Source organism: Branchiostoma floridae, chromosome 6 (genome assembly GCF_000003815.2).
Source record: "Branchiostoma floridae strain S238N-H82 chromosome 6, Bfl_VNyyK, whole genome shotgun sequence".
Classification (NCBI taxonomy): domain Eukaryota; kingdom Metazoa; phylum Chordata; class Leptocardii; order Amphioxiformes; family Branchiostomatidae; genus Branchiostoma; species Branchiostoma floridae.
The window spans coordinates 25,326,977-25,351,574 of record NC_049984.1 but is presented as its reverse complement, the minus strand read 5'-3'; the positions used below and the strand labels follow the sequence as shown (position 1 = coordinate 25,351,574).

The 24,598-nt window shown below is 39.4% G+C and overlaps 1 protein-coding gene and 2 long non-coding RNA genes across 3 annotated transcripts in view; all 3 read right to left on the bottom strand.

Moving 5' to 3' along the window:
* Positions 1-1,828, bottom strand: part of LOC118418241 — a 72,828-nt gene extending 71,000 nt beyond the window's left edge. The window contains exons 1-6 of the mRNA XM_035824085.1: positions 1,822-1,828; positions 1,495-1,758; positions 1,206-1,343; positions 921-1,025; positions 472-804; positions 75-217 (exon numbers count right to left, since the gene is read on the bottom strand). Of these exons, the coding sequence (XP_035679978.1) occupies positions 75-217; positions 472-804; positions 921-1,025; positions 1,206-1,343; positions 1,495-1,758; positions 1,822-1,828 (990 nt within the window). The remainder of the gene's footprint in view (positions 1-74; positions 218-471; positions 805-920; positions 1,026-1,205; positions 1,344-1,494; positions 1,759-1,821) is intronic.
* A 448-nt stretch (positions 1,829-2,276) lies between these two features.
* On the bottom strand, positions 2,277-4,682 carry LOC118417200. Its single transcript, XR_004831326.1, has 4 exons — positions 4,254-4,682; positions 3,721-3,795; positions 3,073-3,325; positions 2,277-2,399 (listed from the first exon to the last, which is right to left on the bottom strand). It is a non-coding gene; the product is annotated as an uncharacterized LOC118417200 (long non-coding RNA).
* Positions 4,683-9,979: 5,297 nt separating this feature from the next.
* LOC118417204 lies at positions 9,980-14,854 on the bottom strand. The gene is made up of 3 exons (XR_004831329.1): positions 14,656-14,854; positions 10,384-10,488; positions 9,980-10,056 (listed from the first exon to the last, which is right to left on the bottom strand). It is a non-coding gene; the product is annotated as an uncharacterized LOC118417204 (long non-coding RNA).
* Positions 14,855-24,598: the final 9,744 nt, after the last annotated feature.

The following is a 24,598-nucleotide window of genomic DNA, read 5'->3' as shown; positions in this document are numbered from 1 at the left end:
TCCCACGAATACAAAATAGAACCAAAAAAACGAAAAATCTTTTTATTGTAAGCATATTACTTAAGACTACCAACCTCGGTAACTTGGTCCTTGTTTGTAAAGATGAACATCACAGGTGGTTCGATGTCCCTTGCTGCTGGAGTTCGTCCAACCTCATGCTGCAGTACTTTTGGTCTCGTGTGTGCCCGTATGGACTCCAGATGATAGTCGATGAAGTCTTTGTTACGTACAGGTTCATACAAAGGAGAAACAAACAATAAGTCTAATTCTATGTATTCCCTTCTCTCTATAATGGCAACTGAGTCCAACATTGTATGAAAACAATTGAAAGGTTTAAAATTACCTAAAAAGAAATGAAATGTTCATCCTTGGTTTAAAAAGATGACAACTTGTAATTGTCAAATGCCGAATGACAAACACTATATGGAGTTCATGACTTAAAGTATCAGCCTAACCCATCCCAATACTTACCTTTTTCCTTATGGCAGTGACTAGTTGGACCACCATCAGTAGACATTTCCACAGGATTGTCGATGGGTTTGGTGAGGTCCATGGTCATCCCGTAGATTGCCCGGTGGGTGTAGAAGACCTGCTGGGTGCTGTAGAAAATCTCCTGCCCCCCAAAATCCCAGATAGAAATCTGGGGGTGCTCTTTTGTGCCTGTGACATTGGATTTGTCATCCTGTTTCCTGAAGATTTTTGTTGCCTTCAAATAAGCTTGAAATGTCTCTCTGATCGTTCCCTGTGGTCTCTTCGCTAGAGATGGGAGTGGATGCGGGGCTTGTTCCACACGTTTGTTTATTGCTGCAAAAGGATTTGGGTTTCAAATTATGAGCACCATATTTTCAGGACTAATTGAAACTTAGCTAAGATCGCTGAGTATAAATAGAGACAAAATGTCTCAAATGGCATAAACGTACTTGTGGTGTCCGGCAGGTCAACATCTGGTTGACTTTGTTTGTCTCTGGTGGGTGATTTAGGCTCTTTCCCACCTTCTTTCCCAATCCTAGTCTTCTTCATTGCCTCTGCAATGGAATTTAAAAATGGCATTGTTTAGCTACAAATAGGACTAGAGTTCTTTTTTAAACCTTTGCGCAGAAGACGAAGTGCATCTATAAAGAACAATACATAGGTAAATTTTCAGAAACCCAAATACCACCACATTATTGATTCCCTAAATGAATAAAAAAAGTCTATGAGACTACCTGTTATGTCCATGACGTCAGAGTCAGGTTGACTTTGACTCTGTCTGGTTGGTAAATTAGGCTGTTTTGCTCGTTGTCTCTCATGCCTCAATTTCTTCATTACGTTTGCCACAGCATGTGGAAAATGATCCTCTTGACCTACAAATAAGAGGTGCTTTTAAGAAATCGTGACAACTGGCAGCATTTTCAGTATACGAATCTAATCTACTTCAGAATACATTATCCTTGCTTTAACATTTTATGATTAATAAATCAAAATCTGAATCGTTTAACATGTCCTCAAAAATACCTCCAAGCTTTCTCCATTGCTGTTCCTGTGTCATGACACATGGGTGGATCGCTATGCCATCAGTGATTTTCCATTCCGGGTCAAACTCGTCCCCAAGCAGGCTGTTACACAGGTTAGTTTTGCCATTACCGAACTTGCCTACAAGTACAAATCGGGTACTGTAGACCTCCGTGTACCCCTCCTCACAGGCGCGGTCGTACAGGGCTCTCAGTTCCGGTCCTCCAATCTCCACCTCGATCGGTACTACTGCGGAATCTGAGGATCCTAAACAAGGCAGCAATGGTCATCATAAGAATGAGGTCAATTTTGTGAACAGGTTCCTTATACGTAGCATACTGGATTAATGTACACTGCAGTCAACCTAGTCTCTTCGGACCAAGGTAAATTAATGAAATTCCAGATGGACACCGAACTGCAAGATGAAGAAAATGTACACGCACAGTATGAACAATGATGGTGTTTATCAAATGCTAACCTTTTGCAGAGACGGACGGTTCCTCTAATCTCTCTCTCGGACCTGTTTCAGCCGTAGATCCGCCCTGGAGAGGAACAGAGAACACATCTCAAAATTATCCATAAACAATCAACACTGCTACAGAAATTTTGATGTGTAACGTTATATTTGTAACATTCTTTCTTTCTTTTTGGAACAAATGGACGGACGTTTTAGACCAAATAGCCTGGACTTTATGTTTTTGCCAGGAGTTCTTGCTAATCTATATGTTAGGTGTATATTGATTGTTGCATGGATAGACTTGCGTCTACCTTTTCCTTCTTGTCAGCCATTTCTTTTTCAAGGTCGTTGTTTCCGTTCTTTTCCATCCCGTCTTCTTCGTCGTTATCCTCACATTCGTCTTTGACACCGGCAAGGTTTCGCTCGTTATGGACGGTCGCAAGTACGATATCTGCAACATGCACACTATACTTGAATACATATTGCAGACTTGCTATTGTTAGGATATATACTTAGGTGATCATTTTATCTTATCTCGTCTCATCTCATAGTTTATTTTATTTCATTTTGTTTCTGTATATGAATCAGCTGTCTTGCCCATTTCAACAAAGACAGAGGTATTGACAGGCAAGCAAATCTCAAACTTTTTCCCGTTAATGACTGAGGTGTCACCCACCAAAAAACAACCTCAGTCTTCCATAACTCTACGGTCGACAGTTAACGTTTATATTGGCTGCTGAAATGCGAAGATGAGCTTGAAGAGGAGATTTCTGTACATGTCTGGAACTTTCATAAATCGTGCAAAATATGTCTTCATAGTCATGTAAACACATTTCCGTAAAAATCCGCACCATTCAAATGCACATCAGACACGTTGAAGACTCTGGTTACTCGCGCGCCCCTAAAAAGGACACAGATATCGCCCATATTCTCTAAGCCTAACGCTCTAACTATTACATCATATATAATATGCCACTAAACCTATGTACAGGTAGCGAAATATGCAACACCATAAGCACATTGCATATTTCTATGTATAAAAGAATGATACAACTAGCACCAATGCTTCTGTTTATTCCAACAGTCTACATGTACATATTGTTATAATCTGTAAGTTTCCTGACCTGCCACATCTGCCATCTGCATGTCCTGCAGTGCCCACCACACGTCAAAGATGTTTGGCCAGTACGGTTGTCTGTCCAACCACAGCTGCAGACTCTCCACAGACATCTCCTTCAGCCCTCTCAGGTTGATGTTGCACCTCCGCTCGATGTCGTCCAACTCGACATCCGTGATGCCCAGACGACGGCCGAGTTCCCGCCATCTTCGACCAACGTGCTCACTCAGGACTGTTGTGATAATGGTCCGAACGATGGTCTTGGAAATGAATTAGAGAAACAAAACTTTCTGATAACAAAATGCGGAAATAAAGTTGAGGATTTAAGATGAGGAAATTAAGTATTCAAGTGAGCAGCATTAGTAAAAGACACAAATGCATCAAACTAAAAAAGTAAATGTAGCATGGCAATTCTGTGCATATATGCTATTGAGTTGTCTCTTTGTATAGAGTTTGCAAAACATGTTACATAGTAACATGTAACAACAAACTTCTCTACCAATTAACTTTGGGTATTTTCCCCTGATCCTGCTTCCTATCATTACACAACTATGAAAGAATATCTCAAACGGATTTTGGAGAGATCTAACTCTTGGAAAGATGCTTCGTCGGGCTCTAATTCATTGAATATTGTGGTGGGACCACGTACACATACCTCCTCTGTTCGCTGCCTTGCTTGTATAGCGGCCCGGTGTGCTGAAAGCTCCGAAGGAAACTGGTGTCCAGATTGCTGCGATATAGATAAGACAATTACTGTTTTCAGTTCCAAGATAATGATTGTTTACGTTACTTAATACATGCAACATATATGACTTGGATTTCAGAAAAGATGATGTAACTTTCTGGTATAGTCTCTAAACATAATGTATATTCGTTGCTCAGGTCCATCTGATCGATGGATAAATTAATCCATTTGTTTTCAACACTTTTTTTTTAAATTCAGGCAAAGTATGGATACTGTACCATGATATAAAAGGCAGTTTTGCATAACATTGGTATAGATATATGCTTCCGTAGAATCAACGTATGTGTAATTGATGTTGTCAACACCGAAGGTTGCTTCCATTTACGCTGTAATATTGAGGGAGGAAAATGATTTAACTTCTGCGTCAATCAGGTTCAAAGTCGATGTTTTGTCATGCCTTAGCAATATCAAATCTTTTCATATGATTAAGAATATTGCCATACTTTGTTAGCCGCCTTCGTTTTGTTGGCACTCCAAATGGTGTAAGCCACAAGTTTGTTACTTCCTTCCACAGCAACATCATAGGGACTCAAAGCCTTTATTTCTCCAGTGCCTTCTTCCTACAATGAGCAATATACTTTTTTATTGACAAAAATGATCATTTAGTGTAATTTATGAGCTCTTATCATAAGATAATACTTATGATAATAAATCGAGTTCGTTTTAGAAATGCAGGACGAACTCCATTCGTAGATACGAGCTATGATCTGACAGAGTATTGTTTCACAATATAAGGTTAAAATTGTAATTCTATCACGGTGTTTCGATTCGTGATATTAGAATTGACCAACGTCTACTTGTGTTATTCATTACATATACCAATCGGACCAAGTATGAGTATGCTATTAGATAAAACAATTGGCTTTGGACATGAAATAGAAATAACGATTCGGGGGATAGCCCTATACTATAATGCAAAAGGTAGATTTGATTAAAACCTTTGTGACGCTTATTCATTTACTATACAGGCTATTGTGTCCTAGTTCACCTCCGACAAATATCGAAGTCAATCTAATGCCAACATGAAACAAGTCAAATACCTTGATCTCTGTGCACGTTGTGTCTGCTCCTGCACTGATAAGGAGATTCACGGTGTTTAGGTTACCTGATTCTGCTGCGAAATGGAGCGGAGTTACATCTGTAGCCTTCTCATTGGATTCAAAAGTCTCCCTCTGTTGAGAAGAAGTCACAATCATTTATTCCATATAGCTAATATTACATCCAATCAACATTGTTTTGTTTAATCTAACTGAGGAGCGCGGTGGATCATGTTTCATTTTCTATGTACATGTACCAGTGAGACTACTGCTATTTTGGTTTGAATTCCTGTTTCTTGTATTATATGATAAGTAGATTGTATACATGATCTCTGGTTATTGTATTCATCATCTATGTTTAAGTATGTTGCGGTAGTTTCTCCATATTTAAAGACACCAATAAACAATAGGTGACATACAAAATGTCAACTTTATTTATATAATACCAGTACTTTTGATGTAGAGAACCTTTAGCTAGACAAATCAATACCAAAGTTGTGAAGCAACAGTGAAGTTGAAGAAATTGGAGCTGATAATTTAGCATTTTTCTTAGACTACTTTGAATAGACAGGGAGCAATAGAATGTGTTATATTGTTACACTATTAGTTTTATAACTTATCAGGTATATGGAGTAGCTTTTATTCCGTTCAGTGAATGGGGAATGTGTCAAGAAAACATTTAACTTCGGCGTACACAGGAACACGATAACCGCTGTGTGACTTATATATATATACGGATATGTATTATCATATACGTACATTTTCAGCTTCCTACAATCACCGTAACGATCGGGGACATCTTTATTGTACCAACCTCGTAAGTCTTGATACCAACAATGGTCAACTTGTGATGTTTGATAAAAGGGGCGGAAGTAGTTCTGGAACACGTACACTTTTAATATTTCACCAAGTCAAAAAAAAAAAGCGTTCGTTGCTAACTGTATATTCGACAGGGTCAGCATTTTCTTAGTAAGACTTCATGTCGTTAAGATACAGGTGATAATAATTTACCGATAATTTCTGGTTGATGGTGCCTTTACTGGCGCGGAGAAGGGCGGCGGCGACTTCAAAGTGATCACCCATAGCTGTCAAATGTAGAGCCGTGAAACCTTGATATGAGCCCTCATTGTTAACACCCTGAAAGAGACAACAACCCGTTTCGAGAGCAGTATTTCCTCATATATGTCGTGACATATACTATGGCGCTATAGTAAAAATCATTTTCAATTTGTTTTCAATTATTTGCTCTTAATAAAGAAACTTTTGGTCACATTGTGTTTAGCTACCAAATTTTATTTAATTTAATAAATTCTTAGAATTGCATTGTTTAGCCCAAAATAGCGTGACTAAAACTTATTTCATTTTGTATCACTGACATTCAGTGGTCAACTAAAGTAATTTCACATTTCTTTGTGACATCTGCCACTTAGGTTGAGATTAACATCGTCAGATGTCATACCTAAATTATGCAAATTAGGACACAATTTCCAAGATGAATGAATCAATAATTCTTTTACCGATAATATTACCTGAATAACCGATTAATCCTTTTTCAAGACCCGTAACGAATTTACAAAAAGAACAAGATAATCCGTTCATACAAGATCATCGGTATAGTTTAATTGGTAATGGTGCCGGTGATGTTCTTGGACACAAAAATGGACACAATGAAGAAGACTTCAGTGTAAAATTTCATTACTTTAATTTCTCCAGTCTACCTGCATAACCTTGTCCACTTCTGCTCCAGCCCTCAGCAGCTTCTGCACAACTTCCACATGTCCATTATGGGCTGCTGTGGATAGTGGTGTGATTCCGTCCTGTGTGGTGTTGGGAGTAAAATGTGATGTCATCCGATGTGATTGGATGAATCGTTTAATCTTTGTTACGTTACATATGTACCATTTTGTGTTGACACTGTTTCTAGGGCCCTGCTTGGAAATCAGCACACGTTGCTGAAGGAGCGATCAAGACGTTTTCATAAGATTAGATAGATTAATAGATAAAAATGAATGATTGATTCCTTCCGACAAGAATCCCCTATCAAATTTTTACTCAATAGAGAGCAATAAAAACTTTTCTACAAAATATACTTAAATTGGTCCAACTGGCAAAACTGTATAGACCGTACATGGTGTCAGTGTTTTATAGCCATATTCATTTTACATTTATAGACAGCTGCTGAAAAACCACCACATGCCCATTCTGGGCTGCTGTGGATAGTGGAGTGGAAGCGTGAAAATATAGCATGTGAAAATAAATAATTGTTTCCTTCCGACAAAACGACCCGTACCAAGTTTCATTCAGAGGGGAGCAATAGAGCAGTGTATGCAACATAACCTAGATAAGTTGGTAATAAAAGCCTTAACCGGTTTTCTTTACAACGTGAACATATATACATCATACATAACTAGAGTGTTATTGTTAGGTCTTTTGGTGTGGTTCTGTCCTGTGTGGAATCGAGGATGAAATCCGATGAGAATGAACAAATTGTCCCCTTCCAACACGGTGACATTATCAACATTTCCTAAGAAGAGGGCAATCTTATATGACTAAATGAACTAGTTTTCCATACAAAACCTGTAAAACTTCCATGACCTTTCACATGGTTCTTCCGCGCTGCCATTTAAAGCAGTGTGCGGTCATCATGAATGTTTCAACAACAAAGTATTTCTACTCAATTCTGTATCGACGTTTTACGTTTTAATTGATCAAAAACGCTTATAACCTCATTACTTATTTGTATTACTTACGTCTACTCCAGCCAGTCAGACTATAATGATAAATGTTATGCTACTCGTCGAACTATCTTACGCGTTTAGCCTTGTCCACTTCTGCTCCAGCCAACATGACTAGAGTGTTACTGTTAGGTTTTATAGGCTTATCCATTTCTTACCCTTTCAGTAATCTTACCTGCCTTGCCTTGCCCACTTCTGCTCCAGCCTTCAGCAGCTGCTGCACAACTTCCACATGTCCATTCTGGGCTGCTATGAACAGGGGTGTGACTCCGTCCTGTGAGGAAGATGATGTGAAAATGAACAATTGTTCCTTTCCGACACAGCGACACGTATCAACTTTCACTAGATTGATGGTTATAGAAGATTGTATACAACATATGTAATACATAACATTACGTTACATGAATTTGTAACAGAAGCCTTAATCATCTTTCTCAACATCATATATACATCGCACATGACTAGGGTGTTATTGTTAGGTTTTATAGCCATATCTTACCCTTTCAGTAATGTTACCTGAATAGCCTTGCCCACTTCTGCTCCAGCCTTCAGCAGCTGCTGCACAACTTCCACATGTCCCGTCTGGGCTGCTATGAACAGTGGAGTGACTCCGTCCTGTAAGTGAGTAGAACTTGATGAGAATGAATATCTGAAAGCATCACATTATGTACAACCGGTACGTCTAAACTGTTGTAATCTCGTTTCAAACTGTCGTACCTGTTTAGCCTTGTCTACTTCTACTCCAGCCTTCAACAGCTGCTGCACAACTTCCACATGTCCTTTCTGGGCTGCTATGAACAGTGGAGTGACTCCCTTCTGTGTGGAATCGAGGGTAAAATGTGATGAGAATGAATAATTGTTCCCTTCCGACACAACGACCCTAATCAACTTTCCCTCAGTGGAGAGCACTAGATTATTGTATACATTATATATAATACATAACATAAAATCCGTAATTGGTTTTCCTTACAACATATATTCATCGTACATGGCTACGTTGTTACTGTTAAGTTTCAAAAGTTTATCCATTCCTTACCCTTGTAGCCTTGTTCACTTCTGCTGCAGCCTTCAGCAGCTGCTGCACAACTTCTACATGTCCATTCTGGGCTGCTATGTACAGTGGAGTGGCTCCGGTCTGTAAGTGAGTAGAACCTGATGAGAATGAGTATCGGAAAGGGCCATATTACGTACATGTTGCAACCGGAAAGTCTAGAGAATGGATATAATCTCGTTTTAAACTGTCCTACCTGCATAGCCTTGTCCACTTCTGCTCCAGCCTCCAGCAGCTGCTGCACAACTTCCACATGTCCCTCGTGGGCTGCTATGTACAGTGGAGTGGCTCCGTTCTGTGTGGAATCGAGGGTAAAATGTGATGAGAATGAATAATTGTTCCCTTCCGACACAGCGACCATAATCAACTTTCACTCAGTGAAGAGAACTAGAATATTGTATACATTATATGTAATACATAACATACATCAATTGGTAAAATCCGTAATTTGTTTTCTTTACAACACGTATTCATCGTACATGCATGGCTACGTTGTTACTGTTAAGTTTCAGAAGTTTATCCATTCCTTACCCTTGTAGCCTTGTCCACTTCTGCTCCAGCCTCCAGCAGCTGCTGCACAACTTCCACATGTCCATTCTGGGCTGCTATGTACAGTGGAGTGGCTCCGGTCTGTAAGTGAGTAGAACTTGATGAGAATGAGTATCCGAAAGGAGCACATTTCGTACAACCGGCAAGTCTAAAGAACTGTTGTATTCTCATTTTAAACTGTCATACCTGTTCAGCCTTGTCCACTTCTGCTCCAGCCTTCAGCAGCTGCTGCACAACCTCCACATGTCCCTCGTGGGCTGCTACCAACAGTGTTGTCAATCCGTCCTGTAATTAGAGAGCAGACGTTTATGTGTATTCACATGAACGGATCTATCAGGTGAGATATCACAAAGGAAACTCTACTTGTTGCAAGGGAACAAAATGATCAGATAACAATGATAAATGCCATTGTACTTGTCCAACTATCTTACCTCATTAGCCTGGTTCACTTCTGCTCGAGCCTTCAGCAGCTGCTGTACAACTACCACATGTCCCTCCTGGGCTGCTATGAACAGTGGTGTGGTTCCGTCCTGTGTGGAATCGAGAGTGAAATGTGATGAGAATGAATAACTGTTCCCTTCCGACACAGTGACCGTATCAACTTTTCCTAAAGGGCAATAGGCATCCTTTTATACAACATGTGACGAAAATTTACAATAGTGCACTTTTCATACAAAATCTATAAATTTAACATGACTGGAGAATCAGACTGCAGCTGTCCGTGTAAGCTTTTATTGGTTGTTTAGCCATCTTTTTTTTTTATTATCCATCTTACTTGTCTGGCCTTGTCCACTTCTGCTCCAGCCTTCAGCAGCTGCTGCACAACTTCCACATGGTTCTTCCACGCTGCTGTATAAAGCGCTGTGCGGCCATCCTATCAACGATTCAATAAATATTATGTTTATTGTTTTTTTTACTCGATTTGATTTTGGATCAAAGTTTTCATTAAAATCAATGGTCATAAGTAACGCCGGTTCACCTTTATGCGTGGGATATCCTATATCCGTTCTTTTTTTAACACAGGGTATTTTAAGGGATATCAAGTCGACGCGGCGGTTTCAAACTGCATTATTTGAAAATATCTCAATTTGAAACGATAGTCTGTCGACTTGATATCCATAGATACCGTGCTTAAAGTAAACAACGGATATAGGTCACCCCCGCGAATAAAGGTGAACCAGTGTTACATGTAACATATTACCTGATCGGTATTATTTACTTCTGCTCCAGCCTTCAGCAGCTGCTGCACAACTTGTACTTGTCCGCTATGTGCTGCTGTGATCAGTGAGCCCGTTGTGGCTACATCCTGTAGAGACGTGGAATGCAGTAATACAGTTTTAAAAGTGCGTGAGGTACCATATGTTTTTCGTCTCATTGTAGCGTTCCGCCGTACGTCGTTTCATGGTACGAAACTCAAAGATATGTAAGGCGAAAGGCGTAAAACTTCAACTAAAACGTATACAAAACAAGAATTCCGAGACCTCATATCTCCATGAAATAATCTTATTTTGTAAATGACTTAAGATCTAGATAATCTATGCTTGGTTATACCTTAAACTTACTTTCACAGGGTCAAAATGTTGATAGTCCAATCAATTGATGATGTTCGTCCAATCAATAACTAAATATCATGGAAATCCGTGGTTCCTTTATTCCGTTATTTTCCTTTGAAGAGTTTGGCAAAAACGACCAAGCAGTTTTAGAGTAACCAGCTGGGGGAGGGGGGTGGGTGGGCTATCACAAGCTATCTGCCACCAAAAACTCAAGACCATAGCATGTGTAGGTCAAAAGCAAAGATACACAAAATCCGAAGTTCTGCTGCAGTAACAAAGTCACAAGTCAGAAAAAAAAACAATATTTTTTTTCCTTCTGCAGGGATGGTCAACATGACGATAAGTACAAAAATGAGCAAATATATTGCGTTGTAGCCTAATAATTGTACTTGTAGAAGTGACACTTGCGAGGTACTTAGGACTGTAGTTGTAGAACTGAAAATTATTAGATAGTTGTAAAAGTGACACCAATGTGGAAGCTATGAGTCTTGTTGCCAACTTTGTTGGTGATGCCAGTCTACCACACTAGTGTCACTTTTACCACACCAGTACGTCTTAAATACGGGAATAAATGCCTTGTTGGCTCTGATACCATTTTTCCCCTTTAATTCTTTTTACAACAGTCATCACAACTTTATCGTGCCTATTTTTTAAAATGCAGCTATCTTGTAATTTTTCACCCATCTTGTTTTTTTTCGCCCTATCGCACTATTTTTGCAGTCTGGAGAGGATGTCATCCATAAAATTTACTTGTTGTGACCTTACTAGGAAAACAGAAACAGGCATAGACACGCACACACACAAAAAAAGAACAATATCTCATCTTGGTAATGTAGCATCTACCAGGCTCCACATGTCGCTGGAAATAGTACAAATTTGCCCGAAATAGGCAGACAACACAACTTGTACCAGGTGTAACAAACTGTTAGCTTTTGCCCGGCCAACTATCTGTCATTTTGGCCAATTCCTGCTTTTCCAGCCTCACGTGGAGCCACGTAGAGGCTATCGGTAATGCACACGACCAGGACTAACCCTAAAGTTGACTGTGCTAAAATGCACCAGAAAATGTACTTTTCACAGCTTAGCAACTACCAGAAGAAACTGTGTTCTTCTGGAGTTATGCTCCTCGACAGTTTTTGGCAACAATGCCCCTGCAATTCCTAAACTAGCCGCTAAAGGGTCCAAACTAATGTAACTTCTTCTGGAGCAGAAGAACCATCTTACACCTGATATATTATTGCAATCCATCCTAAGGTTCTTCACACAAGTTTACTTGACACTTCACACAATATTACAAGACACACATAACGTTACAGGCCAGAGACATACTGTTCTTGACAGACTAACCAATTTGTTACCAAAGGGGGTTACAAAGGTATCACAGAAAATCCTCATTATGCTAAAAAAATCCTCATTAGCATACATGCATATAATTGTGTACATCTTTGCCTAAGCTACCTGCATGCCAGAAACACAACGTATTTGCATATTTTGGTACTTCCTTGTCATGTTGAACATCCTTAAGCAAGAAAAAAATCTGGTGAAAATTGACAAAAATGCCCCTGCAGTTCCACAATCAAATGTTAGGGGGCTCAAACTTGTCACATGTTGTCCTGATGCCACAAGCTACCTTCCACCTAAATGTCAAGACTACATCATGTCCGGGACAGGAGATACATTAAAACAACTACTATTATAAAATATTCTAATTAATTAATCAAATTACCTCCTAATTTGCATAATTCATAATTCATTTTGTACATCTTTTTTTCAATCATTCTTTATTGCTTTTTGCAAAACAAAACAACAAAAAGAAAGCACGGCAGCTACAAATACATATATAAAACAGATGTTTTTTTTTAATTTATAAAAGTATGAAACAAAGGATATAAAAGCAGATAAATTCAAAGAGTGCTTAAGATTTTTTAAAACAAACATTTTACCTAAAAGGAGGATAAGATTCGACAGAACCGGGCAACGATCACTAGAAGTACTGAAAATTATACTGAGTGCATTAATATGCAAATGAGTATCATTAATATTGAAAAACCAGTCGTCCACCTGACGCCAAAAATGTTAAGTTATACAACAATCCCAAAAAAGGTGGACGACTGTTTCTTCTTCCTCGTTACAGAGGCTACATAAGGGTGAGTCTATCAAACCCCATAAATGTAATATTTTATTGCAAGGTAAAAATTTAAAAAGTAATTTATATTGAAATTTTCGAGTACATGTACCAAAAATCACATTATTCCTTTCTTGAGTTATCCTCCTCGGAAGATTTTGGCAACAATGCCTCTGCAATCTGCATTTCCAAAACTAGCCGCTAAGGGGTCCAAACTAAAGTAAATTCTTCCAGAGCACAAGAACTACCTATCACCCCATAAATCATTGCAATCCATCCTAACGTTCTTCACACAACTTTACTCAAAACATAAGAATAACACCTTCTGAAGTACCACCAGGAGGCCAAAAAGTGCATAAAGCTCTTCACGATCACAACACCTAACCACGTTACAAATCTCATTGCAACCCATCCACAGCTTCCTAAGATATTCGCTGCACACACAAACATCCAGACAAAACAAACACTCCTGTTCATAAACAACAAACAGCTACAAGGCTGAAAATCACAGCAAATCAGCATCCGCCATACACCTACCTACCACATAAAAATCAACACCACAGCATGTCCAGGTGCAAAGATATAACAGTTACACAAAACCTGTTGCTGCAGTACGAAGGTCAACCAACAGGTGGCGCAAAATCCACTTGCACCATCCCCACACCTATCAACACACCGAAAACCATTGCAAACCTTCCAACGGTTCTTGAGATATTCCCCACATAAGCTCCAGACTGACTACAATATAGCAACATTTTCATGGAGGTAATACAGGAAACAATTGCAACATACATCCACACGTCATATTTCCAACAACACACCACACATGTAGGTGGTCGTAACTCATTGACATTATCAAATTTCCTATTTAGCAAAATGTATCTCTATCTAGCCCAGACAATACATCACAAGATGTGTGATACAAATACATTCCTGCATGAAAAGAGAGGTAAACTTGGTAACTTCCGATAAGTTATTCATTGAAGAAGAACGTATTAAGATATTGGGATTTTCTTTACACAACCGGTACTGTCTCTTACCTGCTTACGTTTTGATGTCTATTTAGACGTCTTCCGGTCGTGAGAGCTTTTGACCGTGGAGTGCTGTTTCTCGTCGCAATATATAGCCGATGTAGGAAACCTCGACATCCTATGTTCTAGCAACCTGATTACATTATTTTCGGAAATGAAGAAGAACCCAGTGGGAATTTGATTCATCCAAAAAGAAGCCCATGGGAAGTTTTGAAAACTACTACATGTACTAGTAATAGGGCCCGGCTAAACAAACACCTTCGCCATGTTGAACAGGTAGACTTTGTGTATTAAACATATTCCTCTGGGGAAACGCGTCCTACACCGAAATAATCAGTTAAGTATCTGATATTAGTACAGAGTCGCGCACTAAGCTTTGCAAATTGTAAATCACATGTCTTTACGTATACCGTCAACCCTATCATTTGTGACCTGTCTTTGAAATAATTTTGAAAACAACTAGGGATCGACCAAGGAGCCTGTTTCAACCTCCTTGGATCGACTTAACAAACACCTTCGCCATTTTGAATAGCTAGACTTTATGTAAACATATCTGGGGAAACGCGTCCGACACCGGAAATGATCAGTTAATTATCTAATAAAAACAGAGTTATGCACAGAACTTTGCAAATCGTACAACACATTTCTTTACCGTCAACTCTAGCATCTGTGACCTGTCTTTGAAATTTTGAACGTTTGTTGCAATGTCTTCCCGTTTTTAGTCAGCTGTGCCCACAGTGTTAAGTACAAACATGTTTACTTACCTCGGTGTTCGTTGCCATGTTGGCACAACTCAGAACGTCAATGTGATCAGCACGGCTACAGAATCATCTGAAATCGTTTGTCCACCCTCTCTCGATTCTTGATACGATTCACATCATTATAATAGTTTGTTCCATTGCTCACGGAAACAGTAATCTACATTATACCTTGTAGGTGGATCTACAAGTTCTGGGTCTTTCCAGCTGAGTCACATGCTACACACTTCAACCAATAGGAACTTGACAACGAGTTATGCTGACCAACCTCCATCCAGCGGTGTTTTGACTTTGCTTTTGTCACATGCCAAAGGCCTGACATAGGCATAATAGGGTTCATAACGTAAGTACGTGACAACCACCAACTGATTTTTTTTTCAAAATTGCTCTTCTGCAGTCAAAACTGAATTCCACATCAATTGACCACTCAATATATTAGCTGCATTGTTTCAGCGTCAATCTACAAAATCAGAATCAAATCAGAAAGGCTACAGAATCGTTTGTTATCTTCGGGAGCATGACTATCATCTTATGATTAATTTGCCACAGTAGACATCATGAACGCATATACTTCAGAAGGAATTCCAGTAGAGGTGTGTAGTGATTTGTATTGATTCTCGTCCAACGTAAAATGTATTACTCCGTCGCCATGTTGAGTTACTAAGTCATGTGTAACCTTGAACAAACATGAGGTATACAATGGAAAGACTTACAATAAAGTCTTTATGCCAAGGCTTACAGTTTACTGAACAGAACAGTTTAAATTAATTTTCCCGACAACAATCACCGTGATGCTGGGATGTACAATGCTGCATGATTACATAGAAAGTTGTCATGGCTCGACTGACGCCCCAAAAGTACGTCATGCTAGTAACGTTACGGTATGTTTGATATGTCATGGACCTGTTTTGAAACTCCATGGATATAACGATCGGTAAACTAAGGTTCGTGTGGCCGTTGCCCCGTGTGTGGCGGGGATAGGGGCGATCGCGGTGACAAAAGATATTGGTCACAAATTGAACTTCTTGAATAGACGCGCTTCTAAAACATAAACGGCTTTCTTTTTCAAATAGCTTAACTAGGTATGGATTTAGCATGCTTATTTCGCTTCTAATTCATTGATATATTTTACCCTTCTCTGCTAAGTATACAAACGTTGTCTACTGCTGTTTTACTTGTGTGCAATTATCCTTTATTCTGGTAATGTTTATCAATAAAAATATCATTATTGTACATGTATTTTCCGAAGTACCGTACTTCACCCAAATCTTAATAGGTGGCAACTAATGGCTTTTACATCCACTGTTTTGATCGTTTGAGTTTTGATCGTTTCTGATGTACAGCAACTGTGGGTCTAATCATCATTCGTAACCTGTCACATATCATGACCTTCCCCACCACATATGCTTGAAGATCCTTCATTATACTGGCCTGACGCGTTTGAAAGAACAAAGGACAGTCCGCAGGTGTGTCAGTCCCAGGTAAGTCCCCGATTGTGGGACAGGACAACCCGCAGGAGTTGACTCTGTGTAACAGCTGTTAGCTACATAGTGTTATAATTCTCTGCATGTGTTTGTGGCTGTTTATTTTGTAGCGCATTGTTTGTAAACCGTAGTCTCTACCGTACAATGTACTTTATTGGTTTGACGGAACGTATAGTTTGTCCTTTTAAGGCCAGATAGCTCCTCTTTCTATTTTGCCTGTAGCCGTGGATTTTTTTAGGCATGATGGAGACTAGATAGACTGTCGTAGCAAACCAAACAAGAAAATCCGTTCTTTAGTCTAAGCTACAGTTCCTTGCTTCGAACGTTGTTGGTTTGCTAAAGTAATTTCGTTAAACTAAGTGAGGTTATAGTATCCTTGTTTTGGCTACTAGAAAGTAGACACCCTCACTTTAGACATGAGTAGCATGCACTGAAAAATCCATGTTCCTCATGCGTTTTGACAAACCGATACAGATTACAAAACTACAATTTGGTTTTCATTCATTCAAGGAGGTTCATTCATTCATTCATTCATTCATTCATTCATTCAGTAAAAACACTCCCATTGAAATACACAAACATATGATTGATACTATTGATTGAGAGATGATAACACCAACTATCAAAACAAAGAATCAGAGAAACTTTGAGTATCCTAACAGCTTTCTCGTTTGCATAATGTCTGTTTTGCATATGAAATAGTGCCCCGTACAGAATCCTACCTGGTGGTCCTCTGAAAGATCGTCTATTGTCCTGCTAAAAGTGTGTCATTTCACTTCCCCTCTTAAGTGGGCAGGTGCGGCTCGGTTTCTGAGATCAGCTCCAGACAGGTATTCCCCACTAGTTGTCATTGATTATAATGTTCTCAAAGTATATCACACCGTTGGTGATGATATTATAGCCTGGAATCCAGCCGTATTGTGCTTTGGTCGCTCCCCTGAGGTACGCTTCTTGTGTTGGCGGGAAGCAGAGCGACCAAAGCACAATACGGCTGGATTTCAGGCTAATGATATTATACAAAGGGTGACGAAATATAGGAATCATGTAGGAGGGTCTGCATGCTCTTTTCCGTAAGGCGTAGGCAGGCCTTTTTAATTCCCGTAATTTGTAGAGTAAGCTATTTTATTTCACGTAATTCGTAGTGAGGATGGAAAATTTACCGTAAAGCGTAGCCAGTGTATTTCACGTAAGCCGTAATCTAGCTTAAAAATTTCACGTAAAGCGTAATTTAGCCTAATAATTACCCGTAAATCGTAGCCTGGCCTCCCAAATTTCGTAAGTCGAAACGTAGTCTACCAGTAAATTTAGCCCTTCAAAACACAGGAAATTGCGTTTCGGAGGATCAAGATTTCAAAATTTCGCCGGACCTCACTTGCGACCTTCGGTTACCGACATGGTAAAAATATAGTATATACCCTCAAAAACCTTTTTTTTTGCAAATAGAAATGTCATTGAAGTTAGCTTAGTCTGCCAGCAAAATTTGCCCATCAGAATGCAGGAAATATCATTTTAGAGGGTCAAGATTTCAAAATTTCCATGGTCCTCCTTGTGCCGCCTCGCGCCTTTGGCACTCGAAATTCTGAAAATATGTTGGGGATGTGTCAACCTCAAAGACCTGTTTTGCTAATAGAAATTTGCCCATCAAAATGCACGAAATATCGTTTTATAGAGGGTCAAGATTTCAAAATTTCGCCGGATCTCCTTTGCCAATCTATTCACATTCGGTCATCGACTTTGTAGAAATATGTATCATGGCTGGGGGATGTGACGTGTCAACCTCAAACACATTTTTTACTGATAAAAATGTAATTTCACTTAGTTTTCTATAATGGCCAAAAAAACTCAGAAAATGGCGTTTCTGGGGGGCAGGATTTCAAAATTTTCCCGGACTTTCCTTCGGCGCTCGACATGGCAAAATAAGTTGGCTGGCGTCACCCTCAAAAGCTTACGCTGAACCTCTGGGAATCTTTAATTAGATATGCCATTTAACTTAGCTTTGTCTGCCAGCGAAAATTTCCCTTCAAAATGCAGGGAATAGTGTTTCAGAGGGTCAAAATTTCAATCTTTCTTGCGGAGCACGCCCCCGCCCCTGTCGAGTGTTGCCAGCCTTCCAGAATTTAGCGTAAACCGTTGTCAGCCTTTCTGAATTTAGCGTAAAACGTTCACGGCGGTCGGTTGCTAGGGTATTCTTTCCCGTTGCTATGCGCGTTCGACAGAATATCGGGTTACTGGAGGCCTACTTTTGGCTACCCGTAAAATATTTGAAAATAAACAAAATGTTTTGACAAGGAAAATGTTTTCGAAATAAGATTGAATTGGCAATTTTACATACATTGAATGATGTAGTTTAAATTTAGATAGCTGTTTTGTTTCGATGTTACTCAAAAAGACGATCATTTTCTGTTTTCAGGAAGGCCTTTAATTTGACCAAACTCTTGATAAGATAGGCCGCATGTATCATCGAAAATTCTCGTTTTTTTATATTTTTCGTCATCTATGAGGAAAATAAAACTTTCTGTTTTTGGGATTTTTTAGTTTTTAATTTCAAGCAAAGTTACAGTCGAAAATATGCGTAAAAATGGCATTTTCGCACTTAATTACCAATAATTCAAAATCGAAGGCATTTTTTAAAGATCCCAAAAACAGAAATCTCGGGAAAATCATGGCGGTCATTTTGAGCCGTCAACGAGTTAATTTGGACTCTTCTTGGTCGCGATCTTAAACGAAGTTTGCACGCATGTCATGCCGCACGGATAGCGGGAGGGTGTAATTGATACCGGTGTAAACAACACTTATAATATTCAAGATCAACAACACAAACGTCAGTAGCTTCGTTAAATATCACAGGTCCCAAACAAAGTGATAGCATGGATGTACTGTCCAGAAAATTGTTTATATTAGTGAAAAACTATCTTTTTTGGCTGATTCAAGGTAGTTTGGGGGGAAAGGCCAAAGAGCAGTGTTTACCGGCAACGACCGCAGATGACCCCAAATAGAACACGGGTTCGGTTCGAATTACGTCAGATGGAATATCGTGGAACAAGGTTCCAATTCGGCTAGACATGGGAGGTTTTGAGCCCGTATTTGACCACCGTGTTGCCGGCCTTCGTGAATTTAACGTAAAGCGTTGTCGATCGTCCCGAATTTAGCGTAAAGCGTTGTCAGGACCCCCCATGCAGACCCTCATGTAGGGTTAGATGTGTACACTGTGTGTTGAGAGGATTCTATTGTCCAGAGTGATAGCGACGATTTTCTTTTGTCTTATCGTGGCGTCGGCTTGAAACCAACCATGCGTTGGATCCAGCAGGACCTTCTTGATCTAAGCTACCTACATACCAAAAAGAATGAAAATCCGTTATTCCTTCCTTGAGTTATCCTGTTCGGAATGTTCTTTTTAAAAAAATGCCCCTAGCCGCTAGAGGGCCCAAGCTCATGCAACTTCTTCACAAGCTCAATAGCCATCTATCCCCTAAACATCGTGACCATGCATAGCTCGTTTAGAACGCGAGATAACAAAATATGAAGTTCCGCTGCAGTATCAAGGGAAGCCGCTAGGAGGCCCAAAATCTAATCACATCCAGTGTTTGTCACACCCCACCAACACACCAAGTATAAAATCCATTCAGCCGTTTTTGACTTGTCTGGCTTACAGAAATCTGATAGACAGACAAGCACAACGGCCGCTACCTCACAAAGGACTGTCCGCGGGTGTGTCAAGGAAAAATCCCAGTGTGGGACATGACGACCCGCAGGGGTTGACTTTAGTAGCTATTAGTTGTGCAACGGAAGTTATTATTTTCGAGTGAAAATATTGTTTTCATATTGTTTCTTCTTTGAATTCTTTCTTTCTTTCTTTCTTTCTTTCTTTCTCCTGTCACGACCTTTAAAGTGATTCCTCTCCGTCGTTCTTGGACCGAATGACCTGACATTTGGCACAAGTGTACCTTGGGCCAATACCCTCGGAAGGTTTTTTTCTCTTTTTTGATAGATACTTTTAAAATAATTTTATGGATGTTTTTAGGTGGTGTTTTGACCGAACTGTATAATTGTGCCTCCCGTGCCCAGGTATTAAACCCAAGGGACCCGAAATTTGGTATGATAGTGCATGAGATATATATTAACTTAAAGAATCCTGTTATCATTTTTGGCACAAAATCACTTAAAATGATTTATAAGCCAATTTGGCGTTTTTTTTTCGTCTGCGTTTTCGTCTTCGCCGCCTCTGAGCGTCTCACCATATATGGTAGATGACGTAGTCACCTTCCCTGTGTGTATGACCAGGTGGCGGCCGTGCACATACACGTGGTCACCCCGTGGTCAAATTTATTGTCACAAATCTCGACGCAAGCACAAGATACGTAGGCACATTTTAGACAGGATGCCACCCTCAGTCAAGTGTAGCCTCTACCTGGCTCCGCGGATCGGTGGTCTGATTGTAGAAAGTGGACAAATAGAGTCAATAGTATGCTAGGAGAGTCGGCCGGCCAGAGGATTCATTTCAAGTGCAGGATTCACCACAGAACAAGTCATCAACAACAGAGAGAAACAATACCGCAATCCCAATGCAAAAACCACAACGCCTAAAGCTCAGAGCTGTTTGGCATGGTCGATTTGGCGGTGCTTGAGCCCCGCTGTTACACTGTCCACTATTAAAAGCCGCTCCGCGTCAAAAAATAGAAGAAATTGGTCAAGAAAAGACAGAAAACACGCCATCTAAGTTAACGTCACATGGCCGACGACTATAGTTTGCGACTTGCCATGCCGGCCAACACTTATAGGCCAATTAACTCCAACCAAGAAAGTTATACACTAGGCTTTTATTCATTGAACTTGGCAAAAGTCCTCTATTCAACCAGGCGGAAGTCTGGTAGTGACTAATCAACCGCCGCGCGGGTCGCCTTGCTGCCACATGTACACATGATCACATAAAAAAAAATAATGACATATGTATTAGCGTTGAATTATTATTTTTGAGAAGGTTCCGTTTATCACGGAACTGCTGTTGTTTCAGAAATATCACTGACTTTTGCTTGCAAACACGTTAATTCCTAACTTGCAACTACAGTATTCTCAGCGGCGCTCAACGCGTTCCTATGTTTCACCATTTGTGAAAGCGACAAAAGGGTCCTTGAACACGCAGCTGGCAGGTGCGGCGGGTTCGCGGTCTGCTAATTGGATGGTCTCGGTAGCCAATCAGCAAAGACTTGCGTCCACTTAGTACTACTTAGTGGATCACGTGCGCAGTGCCGCGCATAATAAGGTTCTCGAGATCTGTTAGTTTATGTGAAAAATAAATGGGACTTTAAGGTTATAACAGACGTATAATTACTGCAATTGCTGCGTCCTTTTTAAGACAAAAAGCATACAAAACATTTAGATATATGAAACAGACTTCGTGCAAACATACAGGGGCTAATAATCTTTGTTCATCAATATAATGTTTTAGCTGATTAACTCTATGTATAAAAACGGAATGTGATCCTTTTGTCTGAATACAATGTGCATAACTTTATATATATTTGTACTGATAATGTCATTGCAGTGTAGCCATGATATCCAATTGCCTTGAATTGGATTTTAAAAAATGCACTTTGCTAAAAACGGCTAATAAGCATATCTTGGTAAAGAGTTAAAAGTGTAGTGAAGTTTGTTTGGAGAGGTCTGCTTGTATGAAGATTACGCTTGTGACAACCTTGAATAAGTGCAGTAATTGTCCTTGCCTTGTGTAAATAAGCAGAAAAACTTTAATCATAACCACGCTATTGTCTGCTGTGGGTACGTAATACCAACGTTTAGGGTCGCATAACGTGTTAACGCATCCGTAGAAAAAATATAACACAATTTCCGTTTGTGAAATAAAACCTTTTTTTCTTCAAGTAAAACGGTGCCTTCTTTGTTAATGTGGGAAACACTAGCATGCTGTGTGCGTGTTGTTATCAAGAAATAAAAGTTTGATAACCGCATACATAATAAAAATAGTATACTAGCAACGTAGTTCAAGGTCATTCTCACATGGGATTTATTTTTTTCAAATTCAATTTTGGAACAGTCCATGTTTGCATAAAGGGGGAGAGCGGAGTGAAAATAACTGAATTTGCTCCTAAGCAAATACCGGCCTTTCTAGTTTTCCTTGTTTGTGTTTGTTTTGTAGCGCATTACCGATGATGTCTAGGGCCTGGTGGACACAGGATAGACCGTCTCAAGGCGTAGCAAACCAGTTCTTTTAGATTATTCATATTAAAGATAAGGTACAAAAAAGCAAAGCTGATGCACTCCCATGGCAAACAGCTATTTTCCCTTTGAGCAAGATTTAAGAAGTGTACTCCTAGCTTTGGCTATACCCACAGAATATAATCTTATGCAGTTAACCTCAATCCAATCTAAAATTTTTGGTCAATTAACAAGAAACGTCCGCCATTTTGGAGAGGTAGACTCTGTGTAAACCTCTTCTGCTATGGGAACACATCGCACACAAATATAATCACCTAATCATCTAACAAGACCCAGACACAAAATATTACAAAGTGTACTTCACACCAAATCTGATATAGCTAATCCTTGAATCAGTAACATGCATTGGCATAATACCGGTAGTAAGCCTTATACCGGTAGATTAAAAATACTGGAACTTAAAGAGATCTACACATGCAACAATAGTTATTTCTGAGCTGTGCACACTTCAGACATCTAGGTGTCCAATACACCATACAAAGCATCGATAACAACGCATTCGAAGACAACAAGGCCAAAAGTTTTCAGTATATTTTTTTTCGGGGTAGGCAGCTCGTCGTGGGACGAACACACTGTCACATTCATTGCCAAATTTATATAGCTCATAATTACACATGCTCACGGCACAAGACGAACATGATTCAACAACAATCTTGAATTTCTGTTGGTGACCTACAACTCATGTAAAAGTGTGAAGAACCGTTGCATAATAGCCCGGATCTACGACTGAATGGGCAAAATTGAACGTACGCAGCCATTTTCCCGCCATTTTTATTACCTTTGCCAGAATGGCTAAGGTTATGTTTTGGGCTTGTGAGTCTGTGTGTGTGTCTGTGTGTGTGTCTGTCTGTTAACAGCATAACTCAAGAAGTCTTAGATGGATCCCGATAATATTTGGTAGGTGGGTAGGGGTCGGGAAAACGAAGGTCAAGTTCGGTAATGGGCCCCCTAGCGGCTTGCTAAGGTACTGCAGCAGAACCTCAATTTTTGATATCTCGTGTTCTGGACATGCTGTGATCATGATTTTTAAGTGGTAGATAGCCCTCGAGGCAGAGAGTAAGTGCTGTGAGTTTGGGCCCCCTAGCGGCTTTTTTGGAACTGCTTTTTGGACTTACATAATGGTATACTAATTATGCAAATCAGCAGCTAATTTGCATAATTAATGAGGAAAAATTATAAATCCACTACATTCCATGATAGGACTTTCAAACTTGTCACATATGTAGCTGGGAAGGAGAGAAATGTCGACAGATATCAATTATGCAAATGATGGCCTCATTTGCATAATTAATGAGAAAATATGAACATGTTGACGGATCATCATGTTTTTTTGTATGTAGGTAGCGTAAGTGAAGACCTACATAATGAGACAACAATTATGCAAATCAACAGCTAATTTGCATAATTAATGAGGATATTTTATAAATTCACTACATTCCATGATAGGGCTTTAAAACTTGTCACATATGTAGCTGAGAAAGAGAGAAATGTCAATACATATTTATCATGCAAATGATGATCTCATTTGCATAATTAATGAGAAAATATTAACGTGTTGACGGATCGTCATGATTTTCGGCATGTAGATAGCCTAAATGAAGACTTATATAATGTGATACTTATTATGCAAGTTAACAGCTAATTTGCATAATTGATGAGGAAAAGTTCATAAATCCACTGCATTCCATTATAGTACTTTCATCAAAGTTGTCACATATGTAACTGAGAAAGAGGGAAGAGAGTAAGAGGTGTATTTAAAGACTTTGAAAGAGAATAAGTCAAGAATGGATCAAAGGATCATCATGATTTTTGGTATGCTGATAGCTTAAGTAATGCTTGATACAATTTGATATCAATTAATTGTAAATTGGGATCTAATTTGCATAATAAATGCCGAAATTTTATAAAGCAACTCCAAGCATTTAATTATAAAGAAAATGAAATGAGTAACGCATTTGTCTACAGACATCATTCTACATAACAAACCTGGTTTATTTGGCAAAGGTATGTGTTCGTGGAACTCTAGTTATATCTACGCTAGCAGTGAAGTGTTACGTCATCGCGGTTGTGACGGACAGAAGTTAAATGAAAATTCTTGACAGTATACGTCCGTTTTCTCATGACATTTTGTATGCTCACGCAGGTTTATGTTTTATGCATTTACTGACAGAAAAGGAAGGAACATCAGAGGATGTATAAATGTACATAGCGGCAGTTAATTGTGCCGTGTTTCT